The sequence below is a fragment of the Neopsephotus bourkii genome, unplaced genomic scaffold (assembly GCF_033783945.1).
Source record: "Neopsephotus bourkii isolate Nb327-2 ecotype Australia unplaced genomic scaffold, CSIRO-AGI_Nbou_v1 NB_1080, whole genome shotgun sequence".
NCBI classification, from domain to species: domain Eukaryota; kingdom Metazoa; phylum Chordata; class Aves; order Psittaciformes; family Psittacidae; genus Neopsephotus; species Neopsephotus bourkii.
In genome coordinates, this window is record NW_026901568.1 from 896,696 (window position 1) to 921,247 (window position 24,552).

Consider the following 24,552-nt stretch of genomic DNA (forward strand, 5'->3'; position numbering starts at 1 on the left):
CTCTTTTGTCTTTAAAATTAGGAGTTCTCTGAGTCAGAAGTAGTCTCCTCCCATGACTATGAAACACCGGTCGCGACAAAGCCATTACAAAGATTGGGGGGTTTATTCTACCAGAGATTCTGGAGTTTGGGGAAAAACACCAGTTCAGATAGACGTTAGAAAATGAAAGAACTGATGCAGGATTGTTGAAGAAAATTCATTCTGGAAAAAAACCCAACCCAACAAACAAACATACTTTTTCTATTCTAATTCCTATTTTATATTTTAATGAAATGGAACAGATAGTTGACCTGAATCTCAAGGACTTCCTAGTCTCCCAGGCAAGTTCCTGGGTCATTCTTCTTTCTGTGGGATGCAAAAACCCCATGGAGCCCTCCAGGGAAATAAGCAGTTCCAAGCACTGCCTTGCTTGTGATGCTGCAAGGTCTGCTTTAGCGAATGATCACTCTGACATGAACAACAGTATTACTGGAGAATTTCTGCTTAACTTTAGTTCTGACAATTATACAGCTTCTAAAGGTGTTAACAGAGAATGTTGGTTCTGTCTTTGTCTTAAGAAGGTATCTACCACAATTAATCTTTGCCCACTCTCCATCCTTTCTTGCTTCTTGGAACACAGAAGCATTGTTATAAATGTCTGTGAGTCTAAACATTGATTTCTACATACACATAAACACTCAAGTGCACAAATGATTGTTTCATCACATCATACCATAATATGTCATATAACTTCATATAATGTTGCACGTCTGCAATGAGAAGACACAGTCTTCCGTCCTTATTAGTCAAAGTGAAGCATCAAAGGTCGACTTCTTACTGTCTGAAATTTGCACGAAGTATGTTGGATCTGACTTTACTGTGCCATGATAAACTTTGCTTAGTGTATCTTGTACAAAGGTAAAATACATTTTCCATGACTTAAACCTTTGTGGATCAGTGCTATGCTAAGAACAACTAGATTTGACTTCCCTGGAAGCTCCAAAGGCATTTTAAAGGACTTCCTCTTTTGCTCCAACTCTAGTGCTCAGAGAGACTGAGACCTTTTTGGAATAGGTTTTGATGGACTTACATGAAAATTTATATGACTAAGAATTGGATTTGTTCCTCTGGAATATTATGGATTATTTTTATGTTGGAATTACATAAGTGTGCAGAGCTGCATACAGTTGGCTTAATGTAGCTAAAAATATATCTTCTGATTTCCATTTGGAAAGGTAGCTGGATTTTTCCAGCTTTTGCTCTCAGTGATGACTTTATGGCATGTATGGGTTATAGATTATAGGAAAAATTGAAATGCATAGTAAAATCAAGGGGTTTAAAATTAATTAATATTTGATTATATCTTTGAGAAGATTAATATTGATGCCTGTCCTTCTTCACTCCTCATTTTGAACTGAGTTGAAATCCCTTACAAATGAAACTTATTTCAGTGAGACCATATGGATTTAAATGAGGACAGGAGTGGGCAGTGTGTGATGAAGCAGAAATCTCCAAGAGCTGGGGCAAAGGCCCGCTGATGCTTGTCCTGCTTTCCTACTCGTTGCCTCTGGTGCAGCAGAAATCACAAAGAATACTGTTTTACAGAGCCACTGAGCTAGTGACAACTACCATCAGTTACATTACCCAAAGTTATCCTATCTCTTTCTGCTTCTTAGTCCTTTACCTATCTCTCTATATTTATGGCTTTTTAAGACACTGCACTATGCAAAAACACTTATTGGAGGGACATTTTTCTGACTATATTTTTGATGAAAAGTCTCTTGAAGTGCAGGGTGAGCTCTCCTGTTCCAAAAGAGAACAGATTAGAAAAAACTGATCCCTTCGTTTTAAACGATTGACCATCCCATTTAACATCAGCCTTCGGCACATTTTGGTTCACCCTCCATGTAGAGCAAAAACGTAGTACAACACACCCCAGAGGTTTTTAGCATCTGAAACTCTGGTTCTGTGTGCAGCTTTGATGTTTCCTGAGTAGAAGAGCTTGTGTGCATGATGGCTGTATCGAGTGATTAAGCACATTGACTCTCTGAGAGGATGAATGATGCAAATACACTGCAATAAAGATGAACAAAGGGTGTCCCTGGAAATTAACTGCACACTTGTTATTTACCTGGAACAAGTATAGTATAAAATTGATGGGCTAATAGGATGCTTCCATCAGGTTTTTAAATGCTGTGTAAGATGGAATATGTTTCACAACATAAAACCAACATTCTACTTTTGTTTTCCTTCCTCTGTCCCTACCCAGAATGTTTTCTAAAATGGACATGTCACTTTGGGTGTATAATCTCATCATATTTAGATTTGATTTAAATCCTGTCTTCTCTCAGCTGTGCTTGCTAATGGAATCACTCATGCTTTTTATACAGTTGATCTAATAATGTTTTCTTCACTGCTCTCTGGCATTATTTTTTACTTTATAGAAATCATGGCAAAACTAGCAATATAAATTGAGTCTGCATTTTAATGATATTGATGGTGATTTTCCTGTGCACTTGCATAAGGTGGGTTTTCATTTTTCTCTTTTTGTACCATGGTCATTTTATTGTACTGTGGCATGAGCATGTGAATGACTTCAGTTGCAAGATTCTGTAAGAAGGAAGCAGATTTTTCCAATACTCTTTGTCACTTAAACTGACATCAGCAGAATATCCATCAGACATCTTCATTTTTTTGCTTTTTATTTTATTAGTAAGATGGTCTTAGTGGCCTGTGAACTGTGAACCACTCTTCAGTACAAAGCCACTGTGGGCTCACCACTGGAAAGTACCAGGTCAGGGATTCTCACCATTTTCTGATTTGTTGATTCCTTGTATTTCAAATAGGGATTGGCAAATAGACAATTTTTATTTAGAGACAATAGATTTTTTTTTTTTCTGGATATAGGTAGAAAGAGGACAAATTGTATACTTAAGAAGGTATCTGCCACTCTCCATCCTTTCTTGTTTCTTGGAATATAGAGACAAGACAATAACAACTACTGGCTCTGTTCCATTTTATACTCGCACAACCTCCATGATTACTTTAATAGGTGTGGGGTGTAAGAGCCACAATGTGTGAGTTTTGTCCTTATTTTAAAGGAGATATGAGATGCCAGTTACCGCCTCAGGAGAGTGAAGCCCTTTATAGAAGCAGCAGATGCAGTTCAGCATCACTCTATTGTGCTTCAACTTTGACCACGGAAGAGCTAGCTCTTGGGACAGAAAGTGCTCTGTTTATAATCAGACCTTGGCATTTTTCCTAAGGTACCAATTACAATGGCGTTTTTTGTGATATGGGCACACATCCATTATGAATTGGCTTGCACCCACCAGCTCATTTTGCACAGGCCATGGAACATGCATCAGATGGCAACAATCCCCACTGGTGAGCAATCTTAGGGAAGCCTAGATTGTTACCAGTGGAACAATGAGCTTCATAGAACTGTTCCATTGTGCAATTATATGAAGTATGCTAAGAGAAAGTACAGTTTCTCAATAATTCCCTCCTTCTATTATTTTTTTTTCCAAACCACAGGAATGATAGATTATTAATCATGATTAATACTCAGTTACTGTGAATTATAGTGGAACAGTGCATGGAAATCCCAGTCTGTTTGGTAAACTTCTTTTCTTGCATAATAGGAAACTTTCTTTGTATTTAAAACACCTCATATGTATCTTGACATAAATGAAGATTAAAGCAACGGAACCACCCATTTCATGTAACTAAAAGGAAATTTTAATAGATACGTACATTCTTAGTCCATTACTGTTGAACTTTTTTTGGTACTGTACAAGCATAACAACATGAGAAATACAATTGCAAACATCTTAATTGTTCCTGTATTTTGCTTTCTTCCTGAGAACCAAACTCTTCTAGAGCTCAGGTGTAGCACTCAGCCTGAATCGTTAAGTAACGGAGTTAAGGCAGAGCTGTATGTTTTGACATTTCGAAGATCTTGGTCATTCTGGTTGTGATTGCTTAGGAGAGTATGAATGATCAAAATGCTCTAGGAAGAAGAGGAAAGTCAAAGCAGGTAATATAGTATGCTCCATCCCTGTAATTGGGGTGTACATGGGCTAATTTTTGTTAGCCCCATATCTAAAGTAACTCATAATGTGCATGGAGTGTAAGGCACCAGAACAGCGTTATGGAAGGGCTCATGTTCAGTCAGAGAATTGAATTTCTTAGACGTAACTGGTCTTTAAACTTTTGGAAGCACCCTGAGGCCATTTGTATTCAGTCCTGTGTGTGCAGTACAATATTTAGCAAATGAAAATTTCTGCTGTAAAGAGTTTATGTCCTGATCTGTCCTGTGTCCTGAGGGCCCAGTGAAAGGAGGTAAAAAGACATTTTCCTTTCAAGGATGAGACTGTTGGGTCATTTCCAAGAGGAGATCCTTAGAGAGCATCCCATGGTCCCTTCCTGTAAAAGGTAGCAATGTAGCTCTTCATTATGATCTCCGTCTCTCTCTTCCCCCAGCCAATCTGTCAGCGCATTTATGGTGCTGAAGAGAGGCGTCGTGTCGGAGCGATGTTCCCGTTTGCAAAATGGTAACTTCTATTTGTTGTTCTGGGGAGCTGGTTTCACACGGTGCGGAGCTGACATCTCGCCGGGAGCACAGCTGAGTCCAACATGTTCAGAACAGCCATCCACCCAAACGCCTCCTACTCAAGTGCTCAGACCTTCCTTCCTTCCTTCCCGGTAAATAGAAAATACAGAGACAGACTTGAATTGTTTCAAATTATTTCTGTTTCACTGGAATGTCTACCCATGTTCAAATCTGATAAATGGGTATTTATCTGGCCCAGGAAGTCAGTTTGGTGTGGAAATAGGATGGCTCCACAAAGAGGAAACCAAGTTTATGGAATAGTTAATGGAAAGGTCTGACTGGCTTTCTCTGTGTCAATGTTTTAAAGGGTTCCTGTGTGCCATGAAAATGCAATGTTGAAATCAACAATTTTGTGACAGAAAACAAAGTCATCATAAGCTCTGCTTCTCCTACATTGTAGGTTTCATTGTTCATACAGAAGGCCTCTCAAAATCTACTTCCTAAAACAGGAAACAGAGCAATGTGCCATTGTACACTTCAGGCAAGAAGATATTGCTGCATTATTTAGAACACCATCATTCCCTACAACAGCAGCTCTCAATATATCCATCATTCTCTACAACAGCAGCTCTCAATATATCCCACAGCATGATTCAATTTGTATTGTTGGGACATCCTGTCTAGCCATGGCTATGGCGTGACCATTGTAATTTTGTTTTCAACCTTACCATGCCCTATAGTAGACATGGCCTCAGTTTGCCAGCCTATGGATTACAGCATGGAAAAAAGCTCTTTCGAATAATGATTCCTAGGAAAAGAGTTGAACACCCCCCCCCCCCAACATTTGAGCCAGGATTCCTTAATTCAGCTGCATAGCTGATACATGGAGACCTCACTTGCCATGGTTGATCCCAGAGGGGTCAGTATGTATTACCTTGAAGGCTCAGAGCTGGAATGAGACATTCTGGTTCACAAGAAAAGTTCCCTATCTCTGCATCCCTCAATGGCAACATTCTGAGGTATGCTACCCTCTGTTTTCCTCTCTTTGGCTCCTTCCAGCCATTGCATATGAAATCTACCCTTTTGGACAGCAGCATCAAGAACAAGAACTGCCAGCATGCATTTCTATGGGTACTTCTCTATGAAATGGTATGTGGTGCAAATTTTCCCCTTTTCTCACTCTAAAATGCTTTGGGTTAGTGTCTTTATTCATATGTGCCCTGTTGCCACTTTGTTGAGAACAAGATATGGTGGAAAGTGGAATTACCCAAGCCTCTGATAAGTTGTCCTGATAAGTTGTGCTGAGAGTTTAGTTGTGAGACTCACTATTGAGAAATTTAAGGTCAAAATCTGTGGGAGAGTGCAAACTGGAGCATTAACACTCACCATTTCCCAGCCCAGGGTGTGCAAAACAAGATCCTCTGGGATAGGAATGGTTAGTGCTTTCTGGGGCTGGGTCCAGACCCAGCTGGCCAGCTCGCACGGGTGCAGCAATTAAAGAGTAATGACTTTGTTCCTTCAGGTGACTACAACTCATAATGTTGTATCCCAATTAAAACTAGGAATCCCTATTGATGTTCTGGAAGCAGCACAAAAACAAGGTGTGCTGGCCTTCTTGTGGCATTTCTAATGTTTGTTGGCCTTGGGTTGCTAACCTTTGTAAGATAAGATCATTAGCAGTTCTACCTACTTCTTGCTTCCTGATTTTTTGAAAACATGATTTTTCCAGAACTTGGGGGGGAAAAACAGGAAATACACACAAATTTGTTTTTCAATTAAATATTCATTTGTTAGGAACACAGATTTGAAACTTGGATTATTAAACAAGTGACTTCAATGATTTTAGCAATGCTGAGTACCCCAGCATCTTATTCAGGATTCTTGTCTGGGATTCCTCACACACTTCTGCACTGAGATCAGCGGGGTTTAGGAAGAAGTTTCAGTGCCTATACAAAGCAAACACTGTCTTTGGTGTTAGTATATTAATATGTAATGTGAGCAAGCAACACTGTGTTTTCCTCTGTGCTTAATACGTGCATTCTGCACCCTCAGGCAGCTGAATTTACATGTTTTTGTTGTCATATGTGTAATGTGCAATATGTATTTCCTTTTTATTAATCAGACCTGCCATCAGAAAAGAAATAAAGAGAGTTTTAAATGCACAGCCAGGATAGATACTGTCATTTTGCAATCTTTTGTGCACAGGTGGAGATGCCTGTTTCCACTAGAATGGGTGGCAATATTCTGCTGCTTGCAGAATTCTTACAAATGAAAATCAGGCAAAGGAGTTACTGGCTATCCATGGGGTAATTCTCCTCTGGAAGTGTGCAGTCAATTCCCATTTAGGCTAATTACACTTAAGGAGCCCTTTCCTATAACTAATGAACAATAGGCATAACCTGTTATTACATAACCATAGGCACGCACATTAATACACTGTCGAATTGCACTACCCTGTTAAAATGCTTCCTCTACAAAATTCACTGGAGATTTTTAGAGACATTTGCTGTAATTACTGATAGCATGGTTTCTAATTCATTTAATTTTCTTTTCTACCTAAACTGAGTGTATAAGTGTGTTTTAAGAGATTGAATAAATAAATTTTTAATTATAAAATGATGCTATACCATACATTATTAATAATAACCAACAATGTGTAACATATGTTTAGGTATGAATCCATTAGGAAGATGAACTAATATATATCAGTCCTAAAATAATGTCCTAATTTGTCCTGCGTTTATGAATGGGAAAATCCATGTTTAAAGCAATTAGAGGTTTATAAAAGCCTTGGAGTGACAGTGAGTAAAGCATTGAGCACGCTTGGCACTTAGGAATTCTGTTGTTGTCTACGGCAAAGAGAAGACCCTTTTTGGTCTTCTTTAAACCCTTTATTGGCTTCAGCAGTTTGTGAAATCACACAACCAGAATAGTACGGGTATACAGACCTCCAGGATGCGAGCAGCCTGATGCACATAGTCCTGGTTGGCAAACACTCTAGTTATTATTGTTATCTCTAAAAAAACCCCAACAAACCCTCCTTTGTACTCTTGTCAGTTTACTTTCAGGTAGTTTTGAGGGAATTTTTGAATTATTTCCCTATTAGCGATAGCAGACTTCAGAAATCTCCATGGCAAGTTCCAGGCATTCACCAGTCTCGTGGCAGGACTCAAAAAGGCTGCAATCAATGTCACAGTCACAGTTGCAGTCATTGTTGGCGTTTTCTTCATCTGAGGTCTGGTAGTATCTATTGGATGGACAACAGGTATCTATCAGCCAATGTTCACAGGTATCAGGCAGCATTATAAGAAAGTCCCAAAACTGGCAGAACAAGCAGGCCAGGATAAGTGTCGCACATTCATCTAAGAGAAAGGAAAAGCAGTGAGACATAAGAAAAAGAGCATGCTTGGTTACCTAAGTTTAGGTGACTGCGACTACACAGAAATAAGATGCAAGGCAGCATACAAGGTAGGCAAAAAAATACATTAATGATAAGTACTTCCATGGAGTCAAATGCAAGGATTTACTTTTTATGTTGTTTGTTCTGGAAAAACAACAGTGGCATGAAATTGATTGGATGAAAATACTCTGTGGCAGTAAAATTCAGAGGAACAAGTACTCTAACCACTTTTATGGTTGTTCTTACAGGTCTTTTCCAACCTAAATGATTCTATGGTTTTGTATTCTTAAAGTGTTTGGGCTGTAAATTTCATCACAGGAGTGAGCCTCATGAATCAGGGATGCTCTGTGGAGAGGGTTGCAGCATTGCAGGAGTGCACAAGTGCCCCTGTTTCATGATGCCACAAGCGCTACTTGACCAAGCTTCCCGATTTCACCTGGGAGAGAGTTAATTCGCTTCCCAGTAGCTGGTGCAGGGCTGTATTTTGGATTTAGTATGAGAAAAATGTTGATAACACACGGAATGTTTTTAGTTGTTGCTCAGAGGTGTTTACACCAAGCCAAGGACTTTTCAGCTTCTCATGCCCTGCCAGAAAGAAGGCTGCAGGGGCTGGTAAGCAATTGCATTGTGCATCACTTATTGTATGTTCTAATATCTATTATTATTATTATTATTATTATTTCATTTATTTTCTATCCTGTTAAATTGTCTTTGTCTTAACCCATGAGTTTTCTTAATTTTGCTCTGATTCTCTCCCCCATCCTGCCGTGTGGTGCTTAGTTGCCAGCTGGGGTTAAACCAGGACACTAATGCACGTGACACTGGAGCTTATTTTCTTTTTCACAAGAATTTGCAATTAAAGATAAAAAACATCAGCATGGTCATGCTATTCTAGGAAAGAAAAAAGTCAGCAGAAATAACTCCAAACAAATAACTTTTGGGGGCATTTTTGCCTGCATACATAAGGTTCAGAACTGACTCCTTCTTATTTAAACTATCCCTTTCTGTACTGCAAGTCTGTTCCAGTCTGGATCAATCCTCAATGGAAGTCAGTATGCAAACACCTAAAACTTTTGTGGAGAGTGGATCAGCTCATGTGTTTCTAATGGCATGATTATCATCTAAATGACAGGTAGGTTGCCTAGCCGAAGACAAGCAGGAGAAGAGCATTTACAGTGGGCAGTGTGCTGATTGATTCTCAGCCCAGAGTCCTTCCACTTCCTGACCAAAATGGGTTTCTCACCTCTTCATTCACAGACTTGTAAATTTTTGAACACAGAGAAAAGTTTGGAAACCGGAATCATCCCGGATGTGTGTCTGGAGCCAGTAAATATTCCTGAAAACTTGCTCACTGTGACAAAAACTTTGTGTTATATTTGTTCCCCTCAAAAATCAACTAATCAACTCCCAACCGTTTGAGTAACAGCATCTGGGGAAGCTGCCTCCGGGTGCAGCAGGGCTCAGAGCAGGTGTGAGATTCTGACTGTGTGAATCCAGTTGGAGTGCAAAGACCCAGACCTTTCAATTTGTATTTTTTTTTCCCTCCTTGTTTTTGGAAAGGAAAAATGCCTTCAACAATATGAATGCCTTTTCATTGGTTCTTTCAGGAAAGCATATGGTTATAACCACATTTCTTGCCCTAGGATGACTAACTGTGAACTCATTCAACTGCATTGGTTCTGTTGTGGCATTTTCTATCTCACGTAACATAAAGTTCACTGCCAGGAACTTTCCAGAATTATGCTTTTTTTTCTTTTGAAGAAAGCTTTCTTGATGAAAAACAAAATTAAAAAATCATTCCAGCTTCTTTATACATATAAAAAAGAAGCAGTTAAAGCAGGTAGCAAGAATAAATAACATGTGGTTGAACTTGTTTCTAAGTAGCATATCACCACCAATGTTATCAGTTTTAATACTTTTTTAAATATGTCAGAATCTATTTAAGTTCAGACAGGCACAACTAACTTCCAAGTCAGTTCTGTAGAATGAGAGTGAGTAGATTTTTGTGATACTTAGTAAATCCATGCTTATATTTTCTTCTAAGTAAATGAACTGAAATAATTATAAAATTGAAACATTTAATAAGGTGACACTGCTGCATTTAATTGTATGAAATTTACACTGTAGAAAATGTAATCATTTTATCCAGTAGTCCTTGGTGTAATTAAGATTATTCTTCTTAGGTATCTTATGTTTATGACATTTCCTTCCTATACATAGGTGCGAGGCATGAAATTCAAAATTATATATCAATTAAGGATCTTTTAATATTTTTCCTCTCTCCAAAGATCTGTTTTCTAATAATGTATTTTTCTCCTGAATGTGTTAACCGTAATGGTGCTTGTGTAATCTGGAGAGAATAGATCTGATTTGTAGGGCTTCATCCAGGAAAGAGAGCACACAAAAAGCACAAGATTTTAATAATAAAGTAATGTTTCAGCACAGAGTCTGTGATGTGCAGTAAAGATGCTTTTAAATTCCCATCAGAGCACACACCATGAACTGTGATAATGGATGTAACATATTTCGAAAAATCTGCATGTGTGAGACTTTTTTGGCCTGTTTTAAGTGGGGTAATGTATATAAATAATAGATATTAGCAATTAAACATCCATTCCTATGCATTCATTTATATATTTGAAAATAAATTAGCCACAAACTGCATAAAAGAAGATGCAATCTCCTGTTTTCTCCTCTGTTTTCCCTGCTGTTTGCGACGCGGCATTACTGCATTTATCTCGGTGAGAACAATGACCTCGGCTCTCATTCTCTACATTAGTAGATTAATTAGCACAAAAGAAGAACTTCTAACAGTTTTGCTAGTCTGCCTCATCTCTCAGTTTTCCTGCTCTTGTTTGATGGCTGCCAGCTTGCCCTCTGCTTGTGTAGAGGATGCCCTGAACAAACCTGGCCCAAAGCTCACTGAACCCAGGACGATCAATGTTGGTGAGATCCGTGAGCTTTGGATCTGCTCCTCTTTAAACACAGAGAACAAAATAATTGCTGATTTCCTCAGCTACCTCTCTGCCTTCAGAGGTTCTCCATGCACCAGCAAACAGGATTTGGCCTCGTGTATGTGGAACAAGCAGTAACTTGTCAGAGTAGAGTGAGCAGAGCATGCAGTGACAGCCACAAATCTGGCTTCCTTTGGTTTCCTTGGCTTCCTTCCAGCCTTTAAGATTATTAATTGAGCACAGATTGTTTGGGGTTTTTTTGTTAATTTCCTTCACTTTTAGCTTTTTTAAGGAGTATGAAATCTGTTATTTGCATCACATGGTACACACCTGTGTGCCAGTAATAGTTGAGGGCCTGATCAGATAGTCAGCAAACTGAGAAAATAGTGAGTGCCTGGACTAGAAAACTAGTCCCCTAATTAAAATAAATATTTCAGACCCTTCATTGAAATTAAATGCATTCTAATAGATGTATCAGAGACATCCCTTTTATTACAGGATTGGTAATATAATAGAGATAGTAATGGTTCCTGGAGAGGATGGTGGTTTATTGTGATGATCTGTATTTAGAAATTCTTTATTTAGGAGTTGTTGAATGATAGACACGATAGATCCCAATTCCATTTGGTATAGCACACTAGTCCATTATTGTAAAAGACACACATAAGAAACTTCAAAAATGCTCCACAGAAGCCCCTTTTATCACATCCAGTGTTACATAACAAGGAATAGCTGGTTCTCAGCGTAATTCCACTAAAATCAGGGGTGTTATATAATTTAGATTAACTGGAGTCACACCCCTTGGTCTGTAATGAGTGTCTACATCATGTTCTACTCCTTGGCTCTTGGTTATACTCTTGCTTCTGAAGCCCTTTAAAAAAATAGTGCAGGAATCCAGCTCTAACTTGTGCTTTTACATGATAAAAAGGATCCGCTCCTTTACAGAAAAGGTAAGACAGCTCTGATCATTAGCCCCATAGCAGGTTATGTTTTAGTAATGTTGATTTGTGAAAATGCACTTGAACTACTGGGCATCTGCTGCAACATGGTTTGCAATTACCTTTCACAACACTTTGTTTTCAATTATGCTTCTTCAAAACACAAAGCATACTGAGCCAACTAGAAGTCCTATCCATGTGTATCCACCTGGCCCAGTCATCTGAGTTTTCTGCAGAAGCAGAGCAGAGTATGAAGAGAGTTCCTCATCCTGATTCATGTGAGTTTTGCGGTGTAGTCAGCAGAGGAAGGATTTAGTGATGGGTCAGCAGAATGGCAGGGTTCCATGTAATGGTCCATAAAGGAACTACACACACACAAGTCTGTAGAAGTAATACACACACACAAGTCTGTAGAAGTAATATGCTGACCACCAAATACAGCATCTGTTCAGCAACCACAGTACTACCAATGGCAAAAGCAGTAGCTTCTGCTACTGGGGAGAAATGTGTCCATCCGTTTATCTGACACTGACACTAGTACCTCTGTGCAAACACTCACTATATAAGTACAAATGCACTGTTGCACAATAGGCTCTAAGCTCCTCTTCTATGACTTTAATATCACTGATAATTTTAAGTCATCTTCTGCAAATTTTCATCAATCACAAAAATGTTGCAAGGCAACTTAATGCTGCTTTTTGGTTATGCTCTTGAACCTCCTGTTCAGCACATAAGCAATTATTTCAAGTTAGATACATACAGTGCTTTTTGCAATGGGCATTATTTAGAAATCAGATTAAATGTGATCTGTTTTATAAAACATACCATCACTGTCTCTCTGATGTACTGATGCGTCATCTTCAATGTAAGTGAATTCTCTGCATTTCTCCAGGGAAGCAATGGATGATGTGCTCGCATCTGAGAATTTCTTCTCATTTTTGGTACCCTTTGATGAGGCGTCTGTGATGCTGAATTCTGTGACAGAGCTCATAACCATGCCTTTCATAGGCTTTTCATCTGTATGTTTTTCATTTGTAAGATGGTTATCTGGTGGGATTAAGGAAGAAAAAGGAAAGACTTGTTTGTGATACCAAGACAGAGATCTGAAAGAATAACATGCAGAATCTCCAAGCCTACAGTTGTTTACTTCCAAGGCCTAACCCTTCTTACCTAATGATTTCAGTCTCTTTATGCAAGTAAAGTTTATTCATAGCATAGGTGTTTGTGAACTTGCATTCTAAGCTTTTCTCTTAATCCCAGTGGATTTAGAGGCTAAGTAATAATTCGCTTCCAGTGGGTGGGATCAGGATGGAGAGAGAACAGAACTATTGCCTCAGTTGACATCTCTTTTGGGTGAGATATCCTAACTTCAGTTTGTGATAAGAAAGAAGGCAAAACAATTATCTTGTTATTTTTCAACAACAGCTCTGTTTCCCTGAATTTACAGCCAACAATGTGCATGTAGGTGGTACCTAGATGCAGATGTGCCAGCTCTCCATGGCTCATAAGCTTGTAGCAAAGAAAGCCAGATGGTCTCTGTTTAACATCCAGATTCATTATTTCGTAACTTCATCCACACTTGTGTCGCTGGCCTGGAAGTCAACTGAGAAGATGGGATGCTTCATATGCTGTCAATGTGCCAGAGAGGCAGCTCAAAAACCAGAGGGAGAGCTTAATTTTAAGCCCCAACTAGGGGAAAGGTTAAGAATAGTTCTGAGTTCAATTTATTCTTGAAGAACTTCTCAGGCACAGATAAACATGGACTGATAAATAGTTTCACTTACTCTGAAGTGATCAAGAGGCCAAGAAACACAGTCATTCTCTCTATGGGTGGGATGATAAAACTTCATCAATTCTTATCTACAGCTGATTAACTCCTGTACCTCACATCAAGCACAGCCTCACTTTTTATCTTACTTAAATGTTGTGATATGCTTGCTCTTGAGCTATATACAGAAAATCAATCTTTACAAACACCTCAGTTTTGCAAACACTATTTTCTGTGAGGAATAGCGAATGCTCTGAAGGAGTTAGTGTGTGCTGTCCTGCAAGGAGCTGGGAGAGAGGCCCTGCATATCTCTTGTTTTTCAGGTACCTTAGACCCCTAATGTATATTAAAGGAAAGCCAAGAAAAGGTTGTTAGAGTGTGAAATCTTGACAAGGCTGAAATTGTGCCCCTAGTATCCTTGCAGGAAAAAGGAGGAAATGTGGATGAGATGGCTGGATTATAAGACAGGTGAAAAAACACTGCGATCGTAGGATTCACAGTGGGGGAAAGCAAGGATTTGATGTCTAACTGGTGTCCAGTGAAAGCCACCAAGGTGGTGATGTGTCTTGGGGCATCTGATCTATCAGGAGAGGCTGGAGGAGTTAGGCTTAGTTGGCCTGGAGAAGAGAAGGCAAAGAGTGGTGCTGGGTGCTGTCTTCCACTTCATAACCAGGGCAGTGGAGGAACCAGACCCCAGCTCTTCCCAGCAGTGCACAGAAGTAAAAGGACAAGAAGCCACTGTCACAAGCTGCACCCAGGGCAATTGAGATTGCATACAGGTACAAATTCTTCATCATGGGAGGTGTAAAGCACCTGGGCAGCCCCCAGCAAGGCTGGAGGAAGTGTGGAGAGCTCAGCTGGGTATGGATTCCAGTAACTGCTCTTACTGCAGAGTTAGCCATGTTTTGAAGGAAAGGCCAGATGAGGTCCCTTCCAAGCTAATTTCTCTATAATTTCTATGATTCTATTTACTTACCCAGTGAATCGGCAATTCATTTAAATTTTTACTCATAGTCAGATTTCATGCCATTTTAGATCATCATCATGTGGTGAAATATGTAGTAGCAGAAAAGCTGCTTGAAATTTAGCCGAGTAAGATGTTGGGAGAGGATAATAAGAAATACTAAGCTATCGTATTCATTTTATCTTTAAATCACTGCTTTTAAAATGTGCGTTGGCAGAGGTTTGGGCTTGATTTAGAACTTGCAATAGCGACTAAGTCTACTATGAGGGAAATGTGAATCTTCCCTGTCCTGGAGACTTTACAGGTTGGCCATAGGCAGAGAGTGACTGGTGCGATAGAGAGAAGTGGAAGAAAGGAAAAAGCAGTGGCACACAGAGGGGTCTCAGAAACCCACACCTGTCAGGTTTTGTGAGCATTATAATGAAAGAAATCCACAGGCAAGACTTGGGAAAGGCAGGAGAAGTGATGGCTCCTCCGGGTGTGAACCAGCAGTGCAAAGTGCAGTAGTTTTTGCCTGCAGGTTATACACTGGGTCACAGGAAACCAGCATCCTCGGCAAGCTAAGTCTGATTTTACCTATCTGTGATAATTTGTTGATAGTTTTCTCTCCAGAGTAAGTAAATGAAGCTTCCCCCACCCCTGCCCATACATCTTGGCTGGCGTTTTGAGACCAAACTGTGGAAAATCATGCATTTTGGATGTACTTACATGCACAGTAACCACTGTTTTCCAGTGTTTCTAAGTCAATGACATACCACAATTTTTCCTGCACTTTCATTCATCAACATAGAGTCTGCAGGAAAAGTTGTGCTAATTGAAGTAGCAGAGCTCTAGAGGAAGCCATGTCCTGCTCATGCATTGGATTTGTTGGATAGTAATTGATTTGTGAGCCCAAAAGACACACGCCCCACCTGTTATTCAGGTGCCTATCTTACAATGGATCTTGTTTGTCCAGGTTGAGAGCTACACACAGGCTGAGCAGTTGAATACAACAGATCAGATTGAAAGACCTAGGCAAGAATGATGGTTTCTATAATTTTCCACTTTCAAAATTGGCCCAAAGGTCTAAACTGGGTATATTTTCAATTGCAATGCATCTGTCATCTGTTGAGTTCCCCATCTCTGCAACAATATAATAGCCCACAGAATGCATTTAAGCATTCAACAAACGAGACTGAAAAAAATCAGACGGAAGTAATCAGTAAATGCCAGACTAACATTTACTGTATCCACTGACTTCTACTATTCATGCTTCGAGTCAATTTTTATTCTTGAAGTGCTATTGAAGAGAAATCAAAACCTGAAATAGAAAGGCATAGACATAACCTGAATTTTTCAGTGCAGCACCATCAAACAAAAGGGTAACAAAAGCTGTCATTCAAGGACTCTTCTGTTTGTTAAAGCATACTACATCTTTGAAAATACAGTACATTTTAGTGTCAGACTCTTAGTTTGAAAAGCTCCCTTTCAGTAATGTTATACTTGTACAGCTAGATCAAGTCTTCATGCAATCACAGTAACAAGCAACTTGCTATGACAAGTGAGATCCTTGCTTCCAGAAAACAGTGTGATAGAGGCTAAAGTAGTGTACAATTATAGGTCTCCATTTCATTTTTATGCAATTACCTTCAGTTCAGCTGTGGGTCCATCTACATTATGTCTTTTATCAATTTAATATTTGCACAAAGTGTCTAAAGTAATAAAGATTATGCTAGATGAGCATTAAAAAAAGGTAGTTAGCACTTATTTCTCTTTTATAGTTGGTTTCTGTATGGAACATGTAGGTTGAGAGCTAGAAACAAATAAGTGGAGAAAATAAGCTTTAAGAATATATTATCCACAACTGATACTATTTACTGCTAAATGAGAATGTAACAAAACCCCCTAAATTACAACTAGAGATGGGCAGAAGGTCAAACTTTGTTACTGTTTTGTAAGATCCTCTGTTCAGCTCCACCTATGCACTAATCTCTGTGTTTTAATGTGTAGAAATCATCCACTGAAGTGAATTAAAAGGGGAAAAAAAGTGTATCATGATGAAGAAAGATCAGATTATTCAGTGTTAGACTGTTATCAAAGGCAACTAGAGGTAAACCCCCACAATGTGCCATTTTTAAAGGGTATCATGAAATAGCAGCTTTCTCATACAAGAAAGCTGGGCTTGCCTTGGCTGTTGCAGTAGGACTGGGATTGTTCACCCATGTTTGTATTAAAGATAGACATAGTCTCAAGACTCACACGAAATTCTTTTTTAGTTGGGTGACTCAGGTGCCTGACTGTAGTGTCTAAATTCATGAAAGCACAAAATAAATCACTTACTTTCCACTGATGCCTGCCCCAGATCCCTCTGGTTAATAATGAGGAACAGTGATACCAGGACTGTCATTTTACAGTAGGGCCCCTGACCTCTGGTTCTCTTCATTGATTTAGGCACAACCCAGGGTCTTGCAGCCCTGGAGAATAGATGGCTAGAGTTTACTAACAAACTTTAGAAAGCAAATTTATATAGTGACATATAAATGCTCTGTTTCTGGCAAGGGACTGTTCTGCTCTGTTCTGACTGTTCTGCTTTGTTCTGCTGGACAGGGGCTGCAGGAACATGGGTAAGACTAAAGATGTTCAGAGCAACTGGTTAGGGGGAGCTGCCACTGAAATAGAAGGAGGAGAACTGATTTATCACCCTATGTAGGGCTCATATGCATCTTACAAGCAAATAAGAAGGGAGCCTGTGGCTGGTGGCATTTGTTCCCAATCCATCCTGTCAGTGGCCCTTTGCCTCTCATCCCAGTGGCAAGGAGTCCCAAGGGTTAATGGTGAATTGTGGAAAACTCTAGCAGTCCAGAATGTGTAACTTTTTCATTTTACCATGAGACATCTTCATGTATCAGTGCAGTGAAAGAACCAAAGGAACGCCTGGCTGATCTCCCTACCATTCGTTATCCCATGCATTGCTGTCGCTACCTGTCTATTTAATGTATCACATAGTCATCAATGAAAGAGCTGTGTGCCATATCCATTCAGTCCTAAGATGAAGCAGGCAGAGCTACATCAGACCTGATGGATGATAACTTGTAAGTATAAAGACTTGAACTGAACTCATTTAATTTGAAAAGACTCATAGTAAAATGAAACCCAAACCCCAGGTTTCAGTGGCCATGTTTCAAAGAAGAAAAAGTAAAAAGAAAACAAAAAAAAACTTTTTCTTGCCATTCTGAAGGACACTATTGTCTGCCAACAGCAATGGGAAGGGATGTCAGGGGTATTTCTGCATGGTGTGAAACATGTGAGGCCAGCATCTTGCTTACCTGGTTGGTCCTCACTGCTCGGCGTCACCCCAGGGAGCACCGGGAGAGGCAGGGAGCTGGTGCAGCTGTCTTGGTGGAAGAACAAAACAACATTGCAGAAGAACACTGTAAATAAATGTGGTTTGACATGTGTATCACCCCAGACACTTAGTCATTGAGTTCAAGAGTTGTTGCTTTGGGTGCAAATAGAAACAAGTGTGATTCCTTGCAGATAGAAATTACATGGGGTGGTGCACTGTTTCTGTTACCCTCTGTCTCATTTCTGGAAAGGAAGCCCAAAATAAAATAAATTCCTAAAAAAGTTTCATCTGAGAAGAGGGGAAGAAGATCACTGGCAAACACAGAATTTTCTCTTTCAGGTAGGTTCAGAGAATGTGAGGGCTGGGAGGTCTATGTTGAAATGTGGGGTATCATCCATACCCAAACACCCCAGAAACCTTAAATGGGGTTCCCAAATCATAAGCAAAGGAGGAGAGAGGAAATTGCAGCCCAAGCTCCAACTTCTGTGGTTTAGCCACCTTGACAGACAAGATGCCCAAGGTCCTCGTTATGGCAAGCCCAGGTCCCCACATGGGTGCTGAGTGCCTGCACTTCTGCTGTGCTTGCCAGGCAATCCACTCCATATGTAGGGCTCGGAGGCTTAAACCTTCCTCTCTCTCCCAAGATCAGGGAGGCAAAGTAGGGAGAGCTGTAGGACTATCCCTATGGTGAGTGCAACAGGTGGAGCAAACTCCATGGGAACTGCTGCCATCCACATTGGAGAGGCCAGAGGGAGAGAGGGCGTCACAGCCGACCTGAGGCAAGCTGGCCTAGGCTAATATATCATGGATGCTTTCATAGTTTCGTGCCCATTACATTTTGTTCAGCACAGGCATAAGGATACAGGGGATTTAGAGACTTTACTTTTGTCATAAGGAAACAGGAAATAGTACACAAGACTATAAATATATATTTGGCTTCATATGACATCATGAACTTGTGCAAGTGCTTCTCTTCTGATTTATGATGATGGACTGGTAATTCACAGGAGCTTTGGGTTTATTTTATTTTGCTGTTGCAGTAACAAATCTAATGGTGCAATCCCGGGAGGGGGTATTTTATCAATAGTGAATTTTTGACCTCATTGCATGCATTTTAACTTTATGAATTAGTGGCCCAGCTGACTGTAAAGCCTTCTATATGCTTATTATAAATCTATCACAGGACTGGCAAAAAATTTTGGCCCAGATCCTAAACTCTGACAGGCATGTGTTGATGGACTGCATAGCAAACACTTCCACTAATATTTCTCACTAATTATACCATATATTAAGAAAAATGAATGAAGCCAATGTTTATACGCAGCTTTAACTGCTTTTGATATAAGAAAGCAACAAAATCCCTAATAAATTTTCACCTTCAACATTTCTATTCATTATAATTTTTGCCATGATGAATGAAGTTAGAACTGGAGAGGGAGGGGGCTCATCTTGAAATCTGTTCAGTGAATGACTGAATTTGCTTCCCTTCCCCAACTTGTGTTGAGGAAGGAGGGAACAGATGGACACAGGAAGAAGAGGGAGGCAAGTGCGGAATGAAGGAGATGGGTGAGGAACAGATGGAATCGGGGGAAAGTGAAGCGGAGAGTCAGCAAGGATGGTAGGAAAGTTTTCCACTTGACCTTGAGTCAAAATGAAGATTTGCGTACACCATGGGGCAGCAGGATTTTGGGATGCAGCTTTTTTTCTTTCTGTGGCACTTACGCCTCAAAGTCCTGTGGGCCATCCCAACAGTCCAGTCCATCCCAGGGGATGTGCAGAACCAGAATGGGGATTTTCTCAAGGGGATGGCTGCTACAGAAGTGTGCCTGCACTTTGCTTAAGTCCCATAATGGTAATGGTAGGGGAGAAATGTGTGCAAATGCAGTACCCAAAATGTGTTCGGATGCGGTAAGTCTCCCTGGCATCCCAGCCAACCCAGAAATTGAAGCTTATGATTTTGAAGAGGTATCCTATGCCCTGTTTGCTAGGAGCCAATAGCCAAAATACTCAAAGTGATTTATGATTTTACCTGCTTAAACTAAGACATTTGAGATGGCCTGATTTTCAGAATATGCTGAGCATCTGTGCTTTGAGGTGTATTGAGTTATATAGCCCAAATCACTAGTAAGTCCTGGAAAATCTTGATTATATTCTTAATTCTATTAAATTGCCTGCATATAGTCCACTGATTCTGGCTTTGCTAGCTGAAGAATGGGAGAGGTGAAAGTTAAATATTGGCCATGTGTGTCATTCCCTTTGAAGAAAATGGGAGCCATGTGCACTTACCTAGCAGCAAAGTTTGGCCCCAAGTATGATTTCACAGCTGGGCCCTCACTTCAGGAATGCCAAAGCACTAAATGACTCAATTGGAGTAATCTGATCAATGCTGTATTTTCACCATGGATTTAAATTGCACACACAGCAAGAGCAGAGTTAGTTTTCTTCTCTCTCAAAATCACTTTTCTCTGCAGATTTGATAGCATAAATACGAAGTTTTGCTCTCATCACAGGAATAAGTGAAATGGCAGAAAACGTATGTCAAATAAAATGCACAACATTATGTCCTTTTTACTTTTTGGAGGGTGTTTAAGAAGATGGCTTCATTAATTTTGACTGAATAAACGGTTCCTTTAAGGGATTTCAATAGGTGACATGAAAAATGGTAATACGAATGATCAAGACAATGGAGGTTAAAACTGTTTTGAAAATATGTTTCTTTTATAGATCTCAGCTGTTGGAAGAGTTACAGAATAAATATACGGTAGTGCTGACATTCAGTGCTGTTTCATCTTAGCAAAAGAGTTTTTAATAAAGACAATTCTTTTCAAGGAATGCTTTCTGCAGCCAGTCTTCAAAAAGAGGTTTTCCCCCCTCCTAGTTTAATAAAATCAAAGTAATTTATGTCATATTGATATGTCGATATGTTTTTCAATAAACTTTTTCAGAGAGTTTTTTTTTTAAATTCTCTTCACTTTAAAAATTATAATTATATGTCTTCCTCCCACTTTGAAAATGGCACAAGGTGCTCATTTGCAGAGCTCTACTGTTCAAATCTTCACTGAGAATAGAAATGTCATGACTCAGTTAACAATGCTTTATTATTCACATTGATCTTTTTTTATAGTGTTCTTTATCTCAAAAACATTGTAAATCAGATATCTTCCTCCCACTCTTTTGTTCATTTGCAAATTCTTATTATTCTACTTTAAGAAAGCAATGGAGTGTCAAGAGTCAGTGTATATTGTTTATGTTCTTTTTTGCTTTAAAATTACTTTTAACTATAAAAAGTAAGATGTACAGCAGAAAAAAAAAGGGTGGATTTAAGGATGCTTAAAAAAGAATTGAAAGGATCGGTGTGAATTTTATGTTGTCGTTTACACTTTGGAGTTGCAATGGGCTTTTCAAGAAGTGGGACCAAATGCTTAATGAAAAGGTTTTTATGTGCTAATTCTAAAGTCCCTATTGCATCAGATATCATCATCTGCATTTAGACACTGCATGTAACTCATGCTTTCAGTGAACACAATAGTAAAATTCACAACTGCTTTTGTAGCATGTTCAGTGGACATTGAGTTTGCAGGTGCTTGCCCAGAGACCTGCACTTCCCATTGATCTGTGTCAGAACTTGGTGCCTGGTCCTCAGGAGCCCTGGGCTGATAAGCACCAAGATAAATCACCAGATTTTCAGAGGAACTTCACAGCTTTGGTATTAAATGTCAACTGCAGCAGAAACTTAACCACAGCTGGTCAACAGGCAGTGCTGTCACTGAATTCCACGGGTCAAGGTGCAGGTTACGGCTGTGCATCCTCCAAGAAAGCCATGCTGGAGCCACCATGGTTTGTTTCTAGATCAGATCTTCCAAATTCTCCTTCACTCGCTGTTTTCTTTCCTCAAAGGTTTTCTTCAGGTCTGCATTTCTGTCCTGGCTGTTGTGACTTTATGAAATGGCCTATGTGAAATAAATTCACTGTAGTAATTGGGGATAGTCCAGAGAGCAGGAGGCTCTCCTGGCATTTCACATATTGCTTGCTGACAGGTAATTTTTTAATCTTTTTCCTGTTTTGAATTAATTTCCTCCAGGGCATCCTGGCACCCTGTTGTTACTCCAGCAGCTCTTGAAAGAGATCGTCTTCTCTGGGAGGAGTGGCTATTTCTGAAGTTGAATTCAAGCCTCAGGTTGGGTTTTTGGATCTTCCAGGTGCTGTGGCAGCTCCATCACATGAAACAACCTTGAAAAGCTTTTGCAAAGAAAAATAAAGTTCCGTATTCTTTTGTTTACTTCTTTCTGATTCAAAGCTGCACTCTCCTGACATTTTGCTAAGAGATAATTAAACTCAAAGCAAGTAATTCTCAGACTGAACCTGAACCAAAAGCACACAGCCCTGTCCTTCCCCCTCCAAGTGGAAAACTAAGCATCTATTTGTTTTCATTAATGTCAGTAGGTCACTCCAGCCATCACAGAGCTGTGCCAGTCCCCGGCTGTGGTGATTTGGGATGTGCAACCCCACACACAGCTGGTGGATCTGCATGGACACCCTGCACCATGTGCTGAGGCAGGTCCATCCAAACACTCACAGGCAGCTGCTTGTTGTACTGCAGGGATAACTCAAAGCTCTTAAATGTTTTTTATTCCTGGCTGCAGAGTGTGAAGCTGGAGATTTTGCTGCATTATCTTTTCTGATTTGATTGTGTTGTTTTCAAATTGAAGAAAAAACCAAACTTTACTATTATTATAGTCTTTTTCTCAACAGCCCTGGTGCATTAATTCAGTTTTCCTTCCTTCCTTCCTCTCACAGTTAATTACTCACCCCATCACTGAGGTTAAGATTGTCTGCCAACATGATCAAGTTTCAGAAATAAAATCCTAATCAGAACAGAGTAGCCAGAAGTGGACAGGGCTTTATTTAAGATGCTGACACAGTAACTAATGGTAGGTCTCACCCGTGGACATGCTTCTGTGTGTAATTGCTCACTGCTCAGTTTGTGAATTTTATAGGTAATGTAAAACAGAAAATACTGAGTTTATTACAAAAGATTTTTTTTTTCCCACATAAAACTCTCATTGAATTTGGAGGGCACTTAAAATTCTGTTTTATTTTTGGTAAGCACTCTCTATTGAAAAGTGAAAATATCAGAGGGATCACTAGGCAGAATTTGTGAACTTTCCAATGAAAAGACAGCACAGTGTCTTCCTTTCATGGTCCAAGGTCTCCGGCAATTTTGCTGCTTTCTGACTGACGCTGAAGTTATGTAGAGAGTTTATTCCCAAAGCAGGTATCACACATGGCTGTGGTCACAAATATATCCTTGCACAGCATTAATGCCAGAGGAATTCTGGGGTTGTCAGAATTCTGATTTGGTGGGGGGAAACACCACCAAAACCACCTGTTTTCTTAAAATATGTCCAACATTTTAAACGCTGTCAAATAGAGCTGCAAATCACAGAAGATGCAACATTTCTCATAGATGGTCCTTAAAGATCTGCTTGTGGTAAACTGGCATGTGATATTGTATGACTACAAAACCCCATGTCTTCTAGTAAATTATAAAAGCTTTTCTTTGATTCAAATCCAATGATAAGTAGCAATCTGTGAGTCCTACATCTTCTAGAGACCTTCCAAGCAAACACTTAGATTTTTCAATCTCTCCTCTCCATGCCATACTGGAACACAACTGGGAGCCGGACTTCTCTATAGCAAACATTACGAATCTTATTGCTATGTGAATACCTCCTGAGGTGCTGTGGAGAAGCCTTTGTTGGACCGTGATGGGAAACCATTTATTATATATCAGCCCTCTGCAAGGGCCTGATCCAGTATCACCAGGTGTCTATGGAAAGACTTCCAGGGAACTCAGCAGATCAGGCTCCAAAACAACCTGCAGTAACCTCCAATAGCCTTCTCTGGGTTTCTTTGCTCTTTTTCTCAGAAAGTCATAGCCAAAGCAATCAGCAATATCTGAAGCAGAGGATGTATCATGCTATACATCCTCACAAACCATTTGTCTTCCCAGGGGACACCGAAGATGCAGAACATCTACTTCAGGGGCACACAGATGACATCCACTGTTTCTTAATTATGTAACAAGTACTTTTAGGGCAGTGTATTCTTGCCAGCTCTGGCAAAGGCAAGCATGGTAACTGTTCTGCTCACAGTATTAAATACACTTTTCTTGCTGTGCAGTGGAAGGATGTGTTTAAACTCACAGTCTATCACTATTCCTGGATAGTGTAGGAGAGTCCAGGAACACTCAAGATGTCTTTTCCTGTGTATATTAACTTGTTCTGAACAAAATAGTGTTCTTAGAAAACAAGAATCTTATGGCAGAGGGAAGTTTCTTTCATGGCTGTGCTACAAGGGTTTCCAAACAGCTACTTGTTCATTTGGGTACATGAAATATTAGGTTCAGCCTGCTCACAAACACATGATTTCTTCTCACCGTGGCACCTTCGCTGTGGTCATTGCCACCTGGTTTTGTGATGCTGGCAAGTGCCATACTAGCACAATGTCTTCATTGTAAAGATTTTCAGAGGAGAGCTGCAGAGTTCCTGCAACCTCAGTGAAACACCATCCTCTCCCCAGCGCCAGATGTTTGTCCTGCTTTACAAGGAACTGCAATGCCAAGGAGTTGTACTAGTGCCTGATGTGAACACCAGAGGTTTCAGGTGT

At 39.8% G+C, this 24,552-nt stretch overlaps 1 protein-coding gene across 1 annotated transcript; it reads right to left on the bottom strand.

Moving 5' to 3' along the window:
• Window positions 1-5,146: 5,146 nt before the first annotated feature.
• MDFIC2 (MyoD family inhibitor domain containing 2) lies at window positions 5,147-24,345 on the bottom strand. Its single transcript, XM_061362145.1, has 4 exons — window positions 24,323-24,345; window positions 17,864-18,009; window positions 12,652-12,873; window positions 5,147-7,896 (listed from the first exon to the last, which is right to left on the bottom strand). The coding sequence occupies exons 1-4, from the start codon at window positions 24,343-24,345 to the stop codon at window positions 7,637-7,639; spliced, it is 651 nt and encodes a 216-aa protein (XP_061218129.1). The 3' UTR covers window positions 5,147-7,636.
• Window positions 24,346-24,552: the final 207 nt, after the last annotated feature.